The 15,462-nt window shown below is 48.0% G+C and overlaps 3 protein-coding genes across 3 annotated transcripts; 2 read left to right on the top strand and 1 right to left on the bottom strand.

The window, feature by feature from the left end:
• Nucleotides 1-444: 444 nt before the first annotated feature.
• Nucleotides 445-1,034, top strand: Triagg1_10839 (uncharacterized protein; the record flags this gene model as incomplete). The annotated part of the gene is made up of 3 exons (XM_062894955.1): nt 445-454; nt 663-800; nt 871-1,034. The coding sequence occupies 3 exons, from the start codon at nt 445-447 to the stop codon at nt 1,032-1,034; spliced, it is 312 nt and encodes a 103-aa protein (XP_062750193.1).
• A 5,561-nt stretch (nt 1,035-6,595) lies between these two features.
• Nucleotides 6,596-8,623, top strand: Triagg1_10838 (uncharacterized protein; the record flags this gene model as incomplete). The annotated part of the gene is made up of 1 exon (XM_062894954.1): nt 6,596-8,623. The coding sequence occupies one exon, from the start codon at nt 6,596-6,598 to the stop codon at nt 8,621-8,623; it is 2,028 nt and encodes a 675-aa protein (XP_062750192.1).
• A 2,665-nt stretch (nt 8,624-11,288) lies between these two features.
• Nucleotides 11,289-12,195, bottom strand: Triagg1_10837 (uncharacterized protein; the record flags this gene model as incomplete). The annotated part of the gene is made up of 3 exons (XM_062894953.1): nt 11,289-11,562; nt 11,655-12,040; nt 12,100-12,195. The coding sequence occupies 3 exons, from the start codon at nt 12,193-12,195 to the stop codon at nt 11,289-11,291; spliced, it is 756 nt and encodes a 251-aa protein (XP_062750191.1).
• Nucleotides 12,196-15,462: the final 3,267 nt, after the last annotated feature.

Below are 15,462 nucleotides of genomic sequence, written 5' to 3'. Positions count from 1 at the left end.
ATGGGCACCAGACAAAACAAGCCTAGACTCACCCATTAAAAACCAATAAGAGATAACACGAAACCAGCCCATCCAAGGCATCCAAAGCTCGTGATTGGGACGTGTCTTGTCTTGTTTACCTTTTTTTCCCAGCCCGCCCCACTCATCCTTTCCCGCGCCAGTACGTACCGTGTTTTTTTTTTCTTTTCTTCCTAACAGCATCGCCCTTATTTTCCTCCTTTGAATCACTTACCCAAAAAAGGCCCACCAACGCACCACGGCCCCCGTTTTTTTTTTCCCTCTCCATAATCGATCAGTGATCTGGGCCGCTGCTACTTAAACTGGCGTGTTGCCACACTTTGCCTTTTTCCCCTCCCCTCTTTTAGGTACGACTTACTGTTTACCATCATCTGCATCTCTTTTTGATATCTCAAAAACACCCCAAAACAACCCACATCAATCATCATGACTGGACGTAAGTAACTTCTATTTTTACTTGCCTCATCCATGCTGGCGACGTCGGTCCATCGCCGTCGCTGTCCCCGGCTTTCAGCTGCTGTCGCCTTAAGCCTTGCGGCTTGCATGGCGCTTTAGCCTTGAAGCTTCAGCCTCGGCCTTGACGCGTCTGCCAGCTACCACCATCGCCACTTCAAGATCAACTTGACTGACATTCATCGATACAGGCGGCAAAGGTGGCAAGGGCCTCGGCAAGGGTGGTGCCAAGCGTCACCGCAAGATTCTTCGTGACAACATCCAGGGCATTACCAAGCCCGCTATCCGACGTCTCGCTCGTCGTGGTGGTGTCAAGCGTATCTCTGCCAGTAAGTTTCCGCTCATCGACATGCCACTCTTGAGCTTGACACAAGTGTCTAACGTTGTCTTCCCTTACAGTGATCTACGAGGAGACCCGTGGTGTCCTCAAGTCCTTCCTCGAGGGTGTCATCCGTGATGCCGTCACATACACCGAGCACGCCAAGCGCAAGACCGTCACATCACTAGACGTTGTCTATGCCCTGAAACGACAGGGCCGCACCCTGTACGGTTTCGGTGGTTAAGCGATCTGCCACTAGGTCGGGTCGACATAATGTGTTATTCGCGTGTTTGTTACGATTGGGCTTTTCACTATGGGCGCGGGTCATTGCTTTTTGAGATTTTGTACTGTACAACGTACTGGGAAACGGGTGACTTCCGAAAGGGGGTAATTGAGAACTTATCAAGTGGTGACCTTGAAATAAAGCATCACATATACTCTACAAGTAAAACTTTTCTGCCTGACTGTGAACAAGACTTTGCCTTTCCTAATTTGTGATGACGGCGAACGCGTGTGACTCAACTCCGCCGCCACGTCTCTGAAATGGAGATGGGGAGGCGAAGAGCTGTGTTGTTCCCGTGACGCGTGACGCGTCGTTGCTGTCTGAATGTCCAAATCGCCATGCCGAATATGGAGCTTGCCCGTGCCTGTATCGATACCTAAACGAGAGCTCGTCTCCACATGTCCAAGCTGTAGGTACTGTAGTACCTTATAGTAGTCTAGATGGACTCTAAATGCCATGGCTCAGCTTGCAACCAGCCACGTTACATGAGTTGCTATGCATACTACGTGTATAGGTACTTGTTCTGTAAGTGTACGTCCTGTATGGCAATACGACGTTCGGGACTCATGCAAGTGTGCGGATATTGGAAATAGTATCGGGTGTCATGTACTGCAAGGGCTCGATATAAGAGCCCAATACGGAGTATATGTGATAGCCCAATATGCAAGATCCAATATATTCGATGCTACAGCTCACGGCACATTCAATTTTGTGACTCATCAACATTCTACTCCCCTACCTAAACGCCCAGCACCCTCTTGTAAAAGAAGGGAAAAAAAGACCCGGTGGGTTTATTGGGCTTGAATCACCCAAAACCGACCACGTTAAAACAGAGAGTGGTTCGAGGTGTCATGTGGTTGGCCGCTTATGCGCTTCGCCGGGGGTCTAAGGCTCTCAAGGCTGTCTTTCTATCGCAACTCACAATCCTATCACGAGCGCGAAAAAAATAAATGGTAGTGGTAAAAATATTACCCGACGATATGCGATTGGGTTCTGATGCCTCTGCCCCTACATTGCCTACGAGTACCTAAAAGAAGAAGAAAAGAAAAGGGGGAGGAAGGAAAAGAAAAATTGAATAGGCTGCCAGCTTTGCTGTCCAATGGAGACACTGGTCCGGGGTTTTTTTTGGGAGTGACACGCAGCGTCAAGTTTGGCATTTACTAGCCAGACACCCTCCTGTCCGAATTTTTCAGGATGCATCTGTACATGCATTTTTTTCTTCCCCTTGCATCCTTGCACAGCGGAAGAGTAGGGGGTAGGAGAGGATGAAAAAAAAAAAAGAGAGCCAACGCACGTCGGTCGGTTAAAATAGAACGTTCAAACAGCACACACGCAGCTGGAGCCGTGTAAAACAGGAGAAACCAAGACCAAAAAAAAAGGGCAGCACAGAACGCACGTACGCATGCATGCACAAGAGACAAGACGGCACGTCGCAGCTCTACAGGGGGGGAGAGAGGAGGAAAAAAAAAAAAAAAGCTATGCGCTGCAACATGGTCCCAACGGGCCCGCCGATGCAAAAACTCAGACAAAAAAAAAACTGAAATTTTTCGGGCTTTTGCTTCAGAGACACAGGCAAAAAGCCTAAAAAACAAAAACCAGCCCAGCCCAGCCAGGCCCCCTACCAAGAAGAGGAACAATCCACGTGGGCAGGGGGGGATTTTGGGTATGGCCTAGACCGGATCTGCATCGGCGGGTAAAGGCGATCCGAGGGAGGGGGGTGGAGCCACCACATGTTGGGACGAAGAGCCACATAATCTAGACCGGAGGCCCGGAGAAGAGGCTCCACGAAATACTGCCGGGAGGGATGCCATGTTGCATGTTGCATTTTTGCTGGTTCCGGGACGAGAACGAGAACGAAAAAGAAAAGAAAAGAAGAGAAGAGAAAAGAAAAGTTGCGCCAGACGGGACGAAGACGAGAGACAAGGGGGCGGCTTGGGCCTTGGGGCATGGACTTGGGCTGAAGGTTGAACTGAACCGAGTTGCTCAACTGCGACATCGGTATCCATCAGGCTGCTATGTATGTAATGTATCCTCGTACAGTACTCGTACAGGCAAACGCACACGCGGCTGATCTGAGATTACGGGGGGAGGTGGCCAATATGGGTTCGCACGCCCAGCGTTTGCTCTGCTCTGCTCTCGTTTGTACAGTATGGCGGGCTGAGGTGATGCGCTTCTGATTCCGGCTAGCATGCCGAACCTAGCGAGTTGATAGTATCGCCATTATATTGGATGTTGGATCGATATTGTCCCGTTGTATTGGGGCCAAAAGGTGCATTGCATTGCTCTATTGGCTTTTCTGGCCCCCCGGGCTAGCGGCTGATCACGAGACTTTTGTTGCCAGATGACTGGGCTTGAACAAGAACCAACAGTCACAACAATAGCGAGAGGGGGAAACTCAGCTGGTCAATATTTCACTATAGAGAGAGGGGCTGCGATTCAATCCAATTCAATTACTACAGGAGGGGCATTCATGGGAACACCCCCCTTCGGCAGAGAGAGCAAGGGAAGAATCCGCAACTTCAAACCCCAAACCCCGAAGCCTATCCGTCCTCTTACCCAGGGCGGCGAATTCTGACGTGCTGATCCGACATCCGTTCGCGGCACGGCAGCCAGGACCGGGTTGCGGCAAGATTAGGCAATTCGTCTTTGTGCAACTCTGTCCGCAACAGAATGGAATCTTGCGGATCAAAAGGGAAGTGTGTGGGAAAGTTGCGCGCGGGCCTTGGTGCGAGTTGGAGCGAGGGAGCCGCGGAAAGGCTTCGGGGCCGCGATTCCGGGGGGTAGCGGCCAGATACCGACCTGGGTCCGAGTTCGCCGGGTCGCAGATCACGAGGCTGGTGCTGGTCCTTGGACTCGAAATCCCAAGGGTTTGGTTATGGTGTGGCTCTAGATCTCTCTTGTCACTTTCAGTGGGCAGACAAGACTGGACAAGACTGGACCGGACGAGACTCTCTGCCGCCGGCGCATCGCATCTCATCTCAGCCGCGCAAGGTTTCAGTCCAGGTTTCCCCGTCGAGAAGCCTCGGCCCAGCCAGCAGAGAAGTCAAGTCTTCAGCCCCAAACGACTGGAGATGCCAACTTGTCGATCAGGCCGAGACGAATCTTAAATTTTCCTCCTCTCTCTTCTTCTCAGCCCCCTGCCTCTAGTGCCGGCAGACGATGCATGCAAGAGCCCAGATCGCTGGAAGTGTGTGTGGCTGAGCTGTGCCAGAATCTGGCCGCCCATTGGCCGCTGGCAGCCGGCGGTCTCCGAACAAAGGCCAAGGTCGGCCATCCCGACTCCCTCCAAAACCAGCTGCGTCTCGTCTCGAACAAACCAGCAGCTCGCAAACATTCTCTCTCGCGTGCCGACATGCAGGAGAAGATGAAAATTTTTTCCCTTTCTCCTTTTTCCCACCCTCGGAACTGCCATTCTGCAGCACACTCTTGCTTGTTTGGTCTCTGCCTGCATTGCATTGCACGGCGATACGACCCGCGGCTTCGCTTGGGATCGCGCCCGAAGCGCTTGGGATCGGGTTGTAGTTACAGCGTAAGTTACTCGTACAGCGCTGCACGCATGTCACGCAACCAAGTGTGCCATATCACCTGATTACACACCAGGTCAATGGGATGAGGTAACAGGTGCACATCTTGCCATTTTCAAGGTGGGCAAGTAAACTTTGGCGAGACATGACAGATGATGAGAAAAAAAAAACAGAACGATATGGGCGCTTAGATCAATCATCAAAAAGCAAAAAAAGGTTTGTTTGCTTGCAGACACCCCCATTAGTAATTCCCGTGCGGAACTGTCCTTTCCCTTCTTTTTCGGCGTTTGGCATCGAAAAAATCCTTGGTCAGCGAACCTAGAGCCCGTGCGCTTGGGAAAAGTATGGGGGATTGACTTTTCGAGGGAGAGTCATGTGACCTTGGCATTCTAGTACGGTCAACAGGCTGCAAGTTTTTTTTTTAGAAATTTTTGCCAATGCTGGCTGGGTACGTATCCCCGCCTCGTATGTAATGTACCTGTATGCACTGCGCCGGAAGGGGCAAGACCAAGAACAAGAAAAATCTTGAAATGTCTTGCGCTGCCAGACGGTGGCTGAGACCAATGAGAACCTGTGCTGTACATACTGAGCGGACCGGCATTGCGCTGGGCAAGGATCTCGTTCGATCGCACTCAAACTTGATACGCCGGCCTATACGTCACATTCAGGTTGTTGCGACTGTTTTTTCCGCTTGTGGTTCCCGCTGCTGCTGAGCTAACACAATGCCATGTCCGTTAGGCTATGTTTTTGTCGGCGAAACGTTTCATGGGCTACCATGGCCGTTAACACCGAAAGGAGAAATAATCTGTGAAAAAAAGGTTTGCTAAGTCCTAATCAAGGAGGGCTGTGGAAAGCCATTGACGGGAAAATTCTAGAAGTCTCTGCCCGCTACGCCGATGTGGCTGCCCGTCTGTCCAGTTCGGTGACAGCCAAGACAGCCAGACACTTGGCTGGTTGTTGGACCCTTGGCCGAAGCCACAGGCACAAGCCACAGGCATGTCCCTTCTCCGCGGCTGTGCCTTGGGGTGTGTGCGAGTTGAGTTGTACATACATGCGGATTCCGAAGGTGGCCGCGAAAGGCGATGCGATGCGAAGCTACTGTAGTTATACGATAGCGATGCCGATGCGAGCTGATAGTTGAGATTTTACTGCTGACATGTCAGTGACTGACACTGACTAGGTAGGGGGACGCAATCCGTTGGTTCGTGTGCGCATACGCAGGCAAAGTACGTGCAAAGAAGAACTGCCTAGCATACCAGCAATGACAAATGACCGATGAGTTAGGAGTTAGTCATACGCGCACCACGCAGCCATGACCAGGTTCCTGACTTGCGAAGCCGCGGAGGCCATTGCCCTATCAAGCGCCGGTCTCTGCATCTGCTCAACCAAGCATGACACGCTGCTGAGTCGGCATCTGCTAGTAATGCAGTTATGTACCTACCTTAGGTACCTATGCCAAATACCTGGCGGCGGTACGGAGAATGCAAGCGTCAATTATCCGTGTATACGAGCTCGTACCAGTGACCTCGGCGCCAGGTAGTGGCGGTGCGTGTGTAATCCGCGGGCCCTGAGACAACTGAGACAATCTTGCCAGCAAAACGGATTACCAAACCTGCTCAGCGCTACCTGCCGCGCATGTGCCTGTACATGTACAAGTACCTGCTCCCTTGGCCGCGGCTCCCCGGATGTGCTGTCGGCAGATTCTCGCAGGGCCTGGCTGACTCTAGCTGCGCTCGCAAGGCCGAAGATGCCCTTTTTTTCGCCGGTGGGGCTCGCAATTGCATCGATTGTCCACGCCCCTCCCCCTCGCTTCCGCACCCCTCCCTCCATCAGCAGGTCACCCCTCCTCCACCTCCGAGTGTCTGCGTCGACTCTTGACGAAACCGGTCGACCCGGTGGAGGGCCCTTGGAACGATATAAAGAGAAAGCATTTCGCCACATCGCCGTCAGATCGAACTTGCAAATACGCCCCCATACAATCTCCAACTCAACTCAACCATGCTATCTGTGGACCACAACTCATCACAACAATATTACCGCTTTCAACAACAGCAACAGCAACAGCAACAGCAACAGCAACAGCAACAGCAACAGCAACAGCATCAGCATCAGCATCAGCATCAGCATAACAACAACAACAACAACAACAACCATCATACAAAGCTGGACGACTTCACCTTTGGCAACTCAAACGACTTTGGCTTCTCGACCTCGACCTTTCCCTCAACCGAGCTCTCTGCGTCCAATCTCGAGTACCTCAACGCCGCAATCGCCTCTGCGTTTTCGTCTGACTCGATGCGGCCCGAAAGCTGGGACGCCGCCGCTCGCTTCTCAACTCCCAAATTTGGTCGTCTCCCCCATCAACGAGAATCCTCTCTGTCTTCCCTGGGATCCGCGGGGCCGGCGTCGCCCTTCAACTCGCACATCGCGAACCCCCACATCGCCGTCACTGACGCCAATGGTGACGGCTTCATGGACATGCACTCGCACGACATGACCATGAGCTCAGCTAGCCCTTACTACCAGCTGGCCGCCAAGGCGATGCCCCCCTACTCAAACAACTTCCACCACCTCGACAACGCCTCTGTCAGCGAGATGGCATATCCAATCTCCATCCCGACCAACAGCCACCACAAGCTGCGACAGGATCGCAACCTCCTCCCCGCCCCCGAGTTTGCAAACGGCCTGACCCGATCACATCCCGCTTCCGTGGCGAGCTCAATAGCAGGCGACTCGCCCGCTACTCCCGTCGCAGGAGAGGTTGATCTCTCCGACAGACGAAGGCAAGGTAGGCGCCGACCTCTCAACACCCACAACCAGCCGATTGACGACCAAGACTCATCATTTTGGCTCGCAGGTCATGGCAATGGGACCGTCCCCAAACTCGACCGCACGATGACGGACGTCTACGGCGATGAGCTGTACAACCCAAACTTCACCATCACCTCATCGCCACAGCAGAGCCAGGTGACGGCTGCGCCCAGCGACGTCTTCAACCAGCGCATCAGTGCCGCGAATAGCCAGCACCTCAGCACCATCCGGCATTCGCCTACGTCAAGCATTTCTCGAGACATCTCTCCCTTCCGCCATGGGTCTCCACTTGCTCCTTCGCCACTCCACGACTGGGCTTCCTCCCACGGTGCCGTGGCCATGAATTCACAGCCGCGCATGCCGGGCCAGGACCGCAATGGCCAGCACGATGCCCACTTCTTCCAGCAGCAGATGACCAAGACGACACAGCCCGGAACGCCCCAGACCATTTCTCCCAAGGATGCCGTCCTTGAGTTTAACGAGTCTGGAGAGGATTCCAACATGCCCCTGTTCTCTCACACGCCAATCAACTTTGGCATGGACCACATGGGCAGGATACTGCCCGAGGGAAGCGTCAACGGCCCCGCATCAGCGGCGCCCAACTACGGCCAGGGGGATCACGCAGGCCACATGCACAACTTGCCTCAGGTACCTCAACGATACCCGTTTATTGCCTATCCGCCACACAGCCAAGACGCATCAGCATCTCAATTGAGCTCTGCCGAGTCTAATTCGACTGGATCTGCGGCTTACAACACTCCCGCTCCCCAGAGCCGCCCTGCCGGCGCCAACGCTGATGGAGGCACTTACACCTGCACATATCACGGCTGCACACTACGGTTTGAGACGCCCAACTTGCTGCAGAAGCACAAGCGTGAAGGCCACAGGCAGTCGCACGGACTTGCCGGTGCTACTCGGCCACACCACGATCACATGGGGATGACCTCGAGCCTGCTCAACAGCCAGGCCGGACCCCACCGCTGTGACCGCATCAATCCAAGCACTGGCAAGCCGTGTAATACCATCTTCTCGCGACCCTACGATTTGACCCGGCACGAGGATACCATCCACAACGCCAAGAAGCAAAAGGTGCACTGCAACCTGTGTACCGAGGAGAAGACGTTTAGTCGCGCCGATGCGCTGACGAGACACTACCGGGTTTGTCACCCTGATGTTGAGCTCCCCGGCAAGCACCGACGACGCGGTGGAGCTTAATCTGACGGGGAACGAGAGACATTGCAACGGGAAGTCTGTTTCATTGCAGCCAACTCAAAAAAACCGATTACAGTGGCATTTTGGCTGTATGACGTTTTGCATGGGCGCGAGAGGGGGGAAACAAGCATCAACCAACGTCAATCAACGTCAACGACAGCGATGGCGCACTTGCTGGAGGGCACGCAAATCGAAGATGGTCGATCCTGGCGCTCTCCAAGCTTTCTCTGCGGGGAAAGGTGCGCTTCGTTGGAGACTTCAGGCTGGACGGCAGAGCCAATGAGAAGGCTCCAGTATCTTCTTTGGCGTTCCTCTCCCTTAGCTGTCCGGTCCCAGCGGTCGCCGAGTGGGTCTCAGGGTCCTGCTGCAGCTGCAGGGTCTTGGTTGGTGAGCAAGCGGCGCTGACGTCACGCTACCTCATAGTCCCTCCACCACTGACATCACCCACGTCTGCTCGTGCCCTGATTTCATCTCGGCTTCGATGGCCCTGCTTGCTGCAATGGCTGGGGAATGACCGCAATGACGACAGCTCTGGCTGATGTCGTGCGTTGAATGATGCTACGAAGCAGATGGAAGCTCCTCGCGATCATCCCTCTCCAGAGCTCATCACGCCAATCCGCTTCCGGCTCCAAAACTGGTATTCAACCAAGTCTAAACTCACACCCTCCCTGGCGATTACCGTTTTTGCTTCCAACGATGCTACGCGATCATGATGTACTGTACACCACAATTGCTTTTGTACCAGCTTTTTTTCTTTCTGATCTTCTTTGTTCACTTTTTTGTCTTTGATCCCGATTGTGCATCCTTGGCTTTCATCATCATTGTACTACTTCCGGTTTCTTACTTCATTTTTTTTGTTGCACATTGGGAAAGCGGGGCCGCATATGGGAAGGCGGCAAAGGATATTCGGATTTCATTATTTTTAGACCACTCAGGAATGCTTTGCAAGCATAATCCATTCGATTCTCTTCTTTTTCCTTTGTTGGGGAAAGTGTATTATCACACAAGATCAACGGTTCGCCAGACTGGATTCTCATTTTACGGACCAATGCATTCGACCGTTTTTTTTAAACAAAAACAAGAAATGGGATTGACATTCATGAGGGCGAAGGCGCACACGCAAAGCTAAACAGTGAGTGGGTTACTCTGAAGGGAAGCAGATGTTTTTTTCTGTTTAATCTTTATTTCCTCTTTTGCTTCCTTTACCTTTTTTTTCTCTCTCTGCGAACCACTTGGTTGGATTATAGACAAAAAGAAATCATGTATACTAGTCTTACTATTTCATCACGGCAATAAATTGAAAGCCTCATGAAGTCATTTTACTTTCTCTTCATCTACAATGAACCGTGAAATACCCCGGATTGATGCACGTGCCTTATTGTATGCGGAATCAGTAGGTAGCTTTTTCCCTATTCTCATCCATATTTCTTAGTGTAGGGTACGAGAGTACCTGGGCGGAAGACACGTTGCGAGGCTGCGACGCTAAGGCGGTTTTCTCCACTGGCTTTTTAGTACGTAGCCCTACCCGTTAAGGCGGCGCGTGAATTGATCACGTGCCCTCTTTGCAAGGTCGTTAGTTTTCTTTGAGGCGTGGCTTTGGCATGTGACCAGCCAGAGGTGGATTGAAAGGAGGCCTATACGAGTACGAGATGACTCTGACTTTGACTTTGGGGGGTGTTTGTTTAGGTGAAAGAGTCATGTAGGTAATTTAATCAATTTGCGATTTGTTTTTCTGGGTAACTGAATCATTTGGATGATTGGGTGTGGTTTGTACTCGTAGGTTGGGAGGGTGGTCCTTTTGTCTTTTTGACTAGCGGGGTTGGTGAGTCAGGGACGGCGGTTATGTCTGAAAGGGCTGGCGAAGGGATTGGTTGAGATGGAATTTCCTCTCCTTTCGTAATGGGGATGTAACAAAGGAAAGGGGAGATGCTGTGCTGAAATTGCATGGATTTGTGGTATGGGGGTTTGATTTGGATGCTTTGTTGAGTTTGTATGTGGATGGAGTTTTGAAGTGAAGAAAGGGGATCTTGGCGGGTTTGGATGTGGCCGGGTTTGGCAGCCAAGACTCGGATGGTGTTGCTTTCGATGTTTGGAAGATTGAGTAGAGGTGTGTCTGGGGGTAGATGTAATTGAATGAGTTAAATCTTTGTTATGATACACATCTGGTTGGAAATGAGCAGTGTCGGTTGCTATTAGGATAGGTAGCGAACTTCTAGTTCCTTGAGGATCTGCTATCATTATTACTTTCTGATGGTATTGTCATTTTCTTATAATGTCTGCCACTATAGCTATGTTTATTCAGGATTTGGTGAAATTTTCAGTAGTTTTAGTTTTGAGGATGGGTTGCTGGATAGTGAACTTGAGTGTTGAATGGCCATTTCAAAACAATGGGAACTAATGTGATTGGAGTAAAGGGGATGGCGCACTGCATGTCACTTTAACAATTCAACGAGACTTTTAATCTTTTGCAACTCAGGTTTGACCATTTTTTATATCACAATAGCCATCATCCTATTCACAGCCATACAGCGCAATTGTCCAATACCGTATCTGGCGCAAACACTCTACCGGCACTACTAGAGCAAAAGCTCTACAACTACCGCTCTCCTGCACAGCTGCGCACACTGCTCCCGAGTCACCAGCTTGCCTTCTCTCACGCCAACTTCCTTCAGAGTTCTGGCAACAGAGTCCTCCAGCCCCCAGCGCGTTGCGAGATGGCTCTGCCTTTCTCGGTTGCGGCCCTGAATTCGGGTGTGCCCATCTGCACCGCCTGCGAGATGAGAGCTTGCTCAATCGTCGAGTGGGCACTCACATGCACCACGGTTGAGTGCTCTGTGCTCGACGAACTCGTTGACGTCTCCTCATGGTAGTCGCCGAGCCAGGTTTCCACGTCGATATTCACCCTCTTTCTTTCCGACTCGCTGCGGGAGCTCGCATCTGTGCTGAAGAGGACCGAAGTGTCGCCTCAATGCGTTAGCCGCCGACGTAAAAATCGCCGTATATGGCGCTGAAAGCATCAATCGCTTGACCATACAACACGTCAAATGCATCTGGTGAAAGCTCTGGAGGACGCATCAATGCCACCGTGCCGGCGCGATAGCTCGTGGTGACCGACCCCTTGTTCGAGTCCCTGTTCTCCATGACGTCTTGGTCATAGTGGACGGAGACGCTGCCCTCGAGACAAGGCGTATCAAACCCGACGCCCGCGCCAACGCTGAGATGGTCCGTCGAAGCGGACGAGCTCATCGCCTCGGAGGACCTGAAGCTGCAGTTGCCATCGTTTGCCGTGAACTCTATCGGTGCTGAGATGAGGGAATACGTGTTGAATGCCGACTGCATGGAGAATGGGTTCTCGCCGTTGGCCGTGGCCGCCGACCGAGTGAGTGCCTGCTGGGCCACACGGGGGATGAGCGGGTCGAACTTATTGGGGTCGAGGGTATCAGCTGTCAGAGGGCCCTGCCAGAGGTTTAGTTGAAAACATTGGGCTCAATCTCTTGTCGGATTTCATCTGGTTCGAGATTTGAGAATCTGCGTCCTTTGTCTTTGGTCGTGTGTGTTTGGTGCTGTGCAATCATGTCTCTGAATCTCGCGCCTTACAACAACGGCATGCGCCTTGGTACGTTGTTCACACAGTTTTCTTTATATAGCCCACTAACGCGATGTAGGCCAGGGGTAAGCTCTGCAATTGGACCTCAAGAAGAGCATAGGGGTTTTACGCTTTGGCGTGTTACTGCTGAGTTTGTGGATCTGGAGTACCACAATTTTTGTTTTACATCGGAGCACATTAATCCCACTACTTGGAGTTCATAATCTTCGAACTTTGCATTACCTGCTAGGTACTTTAAATCATATAGATACTTTGGTACTCATATCTACCCAGGGGCAACGAGGCTTAGAGTTCCCAACTTTGGAAAATGGAGGCGCCTTGATCTGCCTTGGAGGAATTTTATGCATTGTAATTGCCCAGGTTTGTATCCTCGTGTGTTCCGGTTCCTTAGTACAGTGGCCTCTATCACGTAGATTAGTATATGTACTATATAGGTAGCTACCTGTTTATGAATACTACCAAGGTATAGATGCCCTAGGTAGATATATACGCAGGTATTCTACTCTTCTAATTCTGTGAGTATATGTACCTACCTACCCAAGAAGCCACCCCATTTATGTACTACTAGGTACCTAGGTACTATACCTACCGACATGAATGTACCTAAAACTCTATAACCCCATCTCATTTTGCCTTTAATCCTATTTAATCACCCCTTCGAGTATGAAAGTATCTTCAAAGGAGAAGGCTGAATACGATCCTAAAGAAGGTTTCGAATATCGAGTCCTAGGTTCAATGCCTCGGGGCAAATTGGCCCACACCGGATATTATAAATACATACCTATTAGCCCCAATCGAATCCTCCGCCTCCTCTTACCAGATATTCACTCTTAAGAGACAGAAAAGAACAAGAAAAGAGAACGTTCTGCCATGGATATCGTCAAATACCTCACCGACCTCATATGGCGCGCGCCTGAGTGCCAATCTCAGAACAGCCCTATACTTCAGCTGCCAGTCGAACTGCTTCTTAACATACTTGATTTCCTTCCTCCTTACAGTCGACTACTCGTCTACCAAGCCTGTCGGGCCCTGCGAGCAATCGGTCATCGAAACTTCGTTGCTGGGAGGGGAGTGATCCTGGTCACAACGGAGCACAGACTGATTTATCTCACTCATCTCGCCAGATCTCTGCCTGATCGATGGGTTTGTGCTAAATGTTGCAAACTTCATCCAACTAGCAGGTGGGATACGCCATCATGTTGGTTTTATAGACCAAGATGTGGAGATGGCTACGATTGGAGTTCCGATAAACACAGCGTATCCCGCAATTTTTCTTATCATCAACATTCTGCATCGCATAGACACATTGAACTCACGCTCAAGTACGCTCGATTGAATAGCTCAAAGAGAGCACATCAGGAACATCTCAAAAGACTTCTTACAGCACATCACGCCAGCAGTATTCGTGTAGCTGAAGGCATTCAACTCAAACGCTCTTTTTACCCCAAGGTTATAGATGGAAGATATTTACTTCTTACCGTCAAGACTTATCTTGGGGTTGGAAGTAATCTTATATCACAACGGTCTATAGATTGGATGCAAATTTGTCCTCATCTGGCTGCCCTGGGTACATTTTCCTTGTCCAATCATAGGATGCATCTAGGGAAGATTATATACTTGGCTTTCGCAGCGCCAGCGAATACTCCAATTTTTGAATCCTGCTCTTCTTGTGGAACAGATTTCTCTGTACAGGCATCACCAAAGCGAGCTACTGTATGCATATGGCAAGATTTAGGTCCGGAAGGATCAGTATATGATCCAGAGTGGGCGGCGATGGTGCGCGGGACGACAAAAGTCTATCACCGGCCTGGAAGCATTCGGGAGCTATATGGCCAGCATAAGCACAATGGTGAACTCTTACAGATAGTCCCCAAACCAGTTGTCTTCTAGTGTATTTGTCAGACTAGAAATAAGGGTCAAAGTCAGGAAATTCAGCAGGATTTGAGGTACCCCTTAGTTAGGCCGTCAGTTTGGGCACTAATACAGATTTCCTATGTATATAAACCCGTTATCTACTAGGTAGTTAGTAAGTAGCTTAGATTAACTAATATTTGTCTAATTCGCTCCTTTTTACAATTCCGGTCTTCCGGGGTAAAATAGCCCTTATTTTTATTCTAGTTTTATAGTTATAAGCCTGGCGTTTATTTTAGTAAAATATAACAAGCTGAGCTCCTATAGGGTTAGTATAGAAGGAATTTCCTAAGGGATAAACCTTATACTAGGTTTATATTAGCGGATAGGCTAGGCTAAACTAGTAGGTAATTAATAAGAAATTAAGTATAAGGTATTTATATAATTATAAAAGATATTTTATAAATATAATTAAGTATTATTTTATATTTATAACTAGCTATTTAACTATTTTAAATAAATATAAAAAATAAAACTTATATATTTAGTTATATTAAATTAAATTAATAAATAATTTATTAATTTATTTATAAATTAATATTTATTTTATTAATTTAGTATTAAATTAAAAGAATATTTTTTAATTTTTTTTAATTAGTTAAAAGGATTAACTTTAATTTAATAATACTTAATATATTAGTTCCTTAGTTATAATTATAAATATTAAGTTATAATATAATATCTCTTTTTTATTAATTTTATTTTTAAAACCTTATTTTATTTAATATAAGTAATTACTTCCCTTTATTACCTTAAGTTAATTAATTATTTTTTTAATAATATATATTTTTATTAATTATTATATTAGGTATTTATAAAAAGTTTTATTTTAAAACTAAGTATAAGAATATTTTATTAAAATTATTTTATTTTATTTTATTAAAATAAAAAATTATACTTATTATATAAATAAAAAAAAATATTAATTTTTTAAGTATTAAATATTTAAAAAGGATTTTATTTATTATATTAAGTATATAAAAAATAATAAGTCTTTTTATAATATTTATTTTTTATTAATAACTTAATTTTATAAAATTACTTTTTTTTATACTTAATATAAAAAAACTTTTAAAAAAGCTAAAGAAAAATATAAAATTATTAATATAAAAAAAAAGTATTTTTATAAATTAAAGTATTTTTAATTAAAGAAAATAACTTATATTATTATATAAAGTATTAATAATTTAAAAAAATTAAATTAAGTTAAATATATAAAAATAAAGGCCTTATATTAATTTAAAATATTATTACTTAATTTATTTAATTTTATAATTTTAAATTCTTAAGAAATATTTATAGATTTTTTTTTAATATTTATTTA

This window comes from Trichoderma aggressivum (assembly GCF_033847375.1).
Source record: "Trichoderma aggressivum f. europaeum strain CBS 100526 chromosome Unknown scaffold_089, whole genome shotgun sequence".
Classification (NCBI taxonomy): domain Eukaryota; kingdom Fungi; phylum Ascomycota; class Sordariomycetes; order Hypocreales; family Hypocreaceae; genus Trichoderma; species Trichoderma aggressivum.
This window is presented reverse-complemented; position numbering and strand designations above follow the sequence as displayed.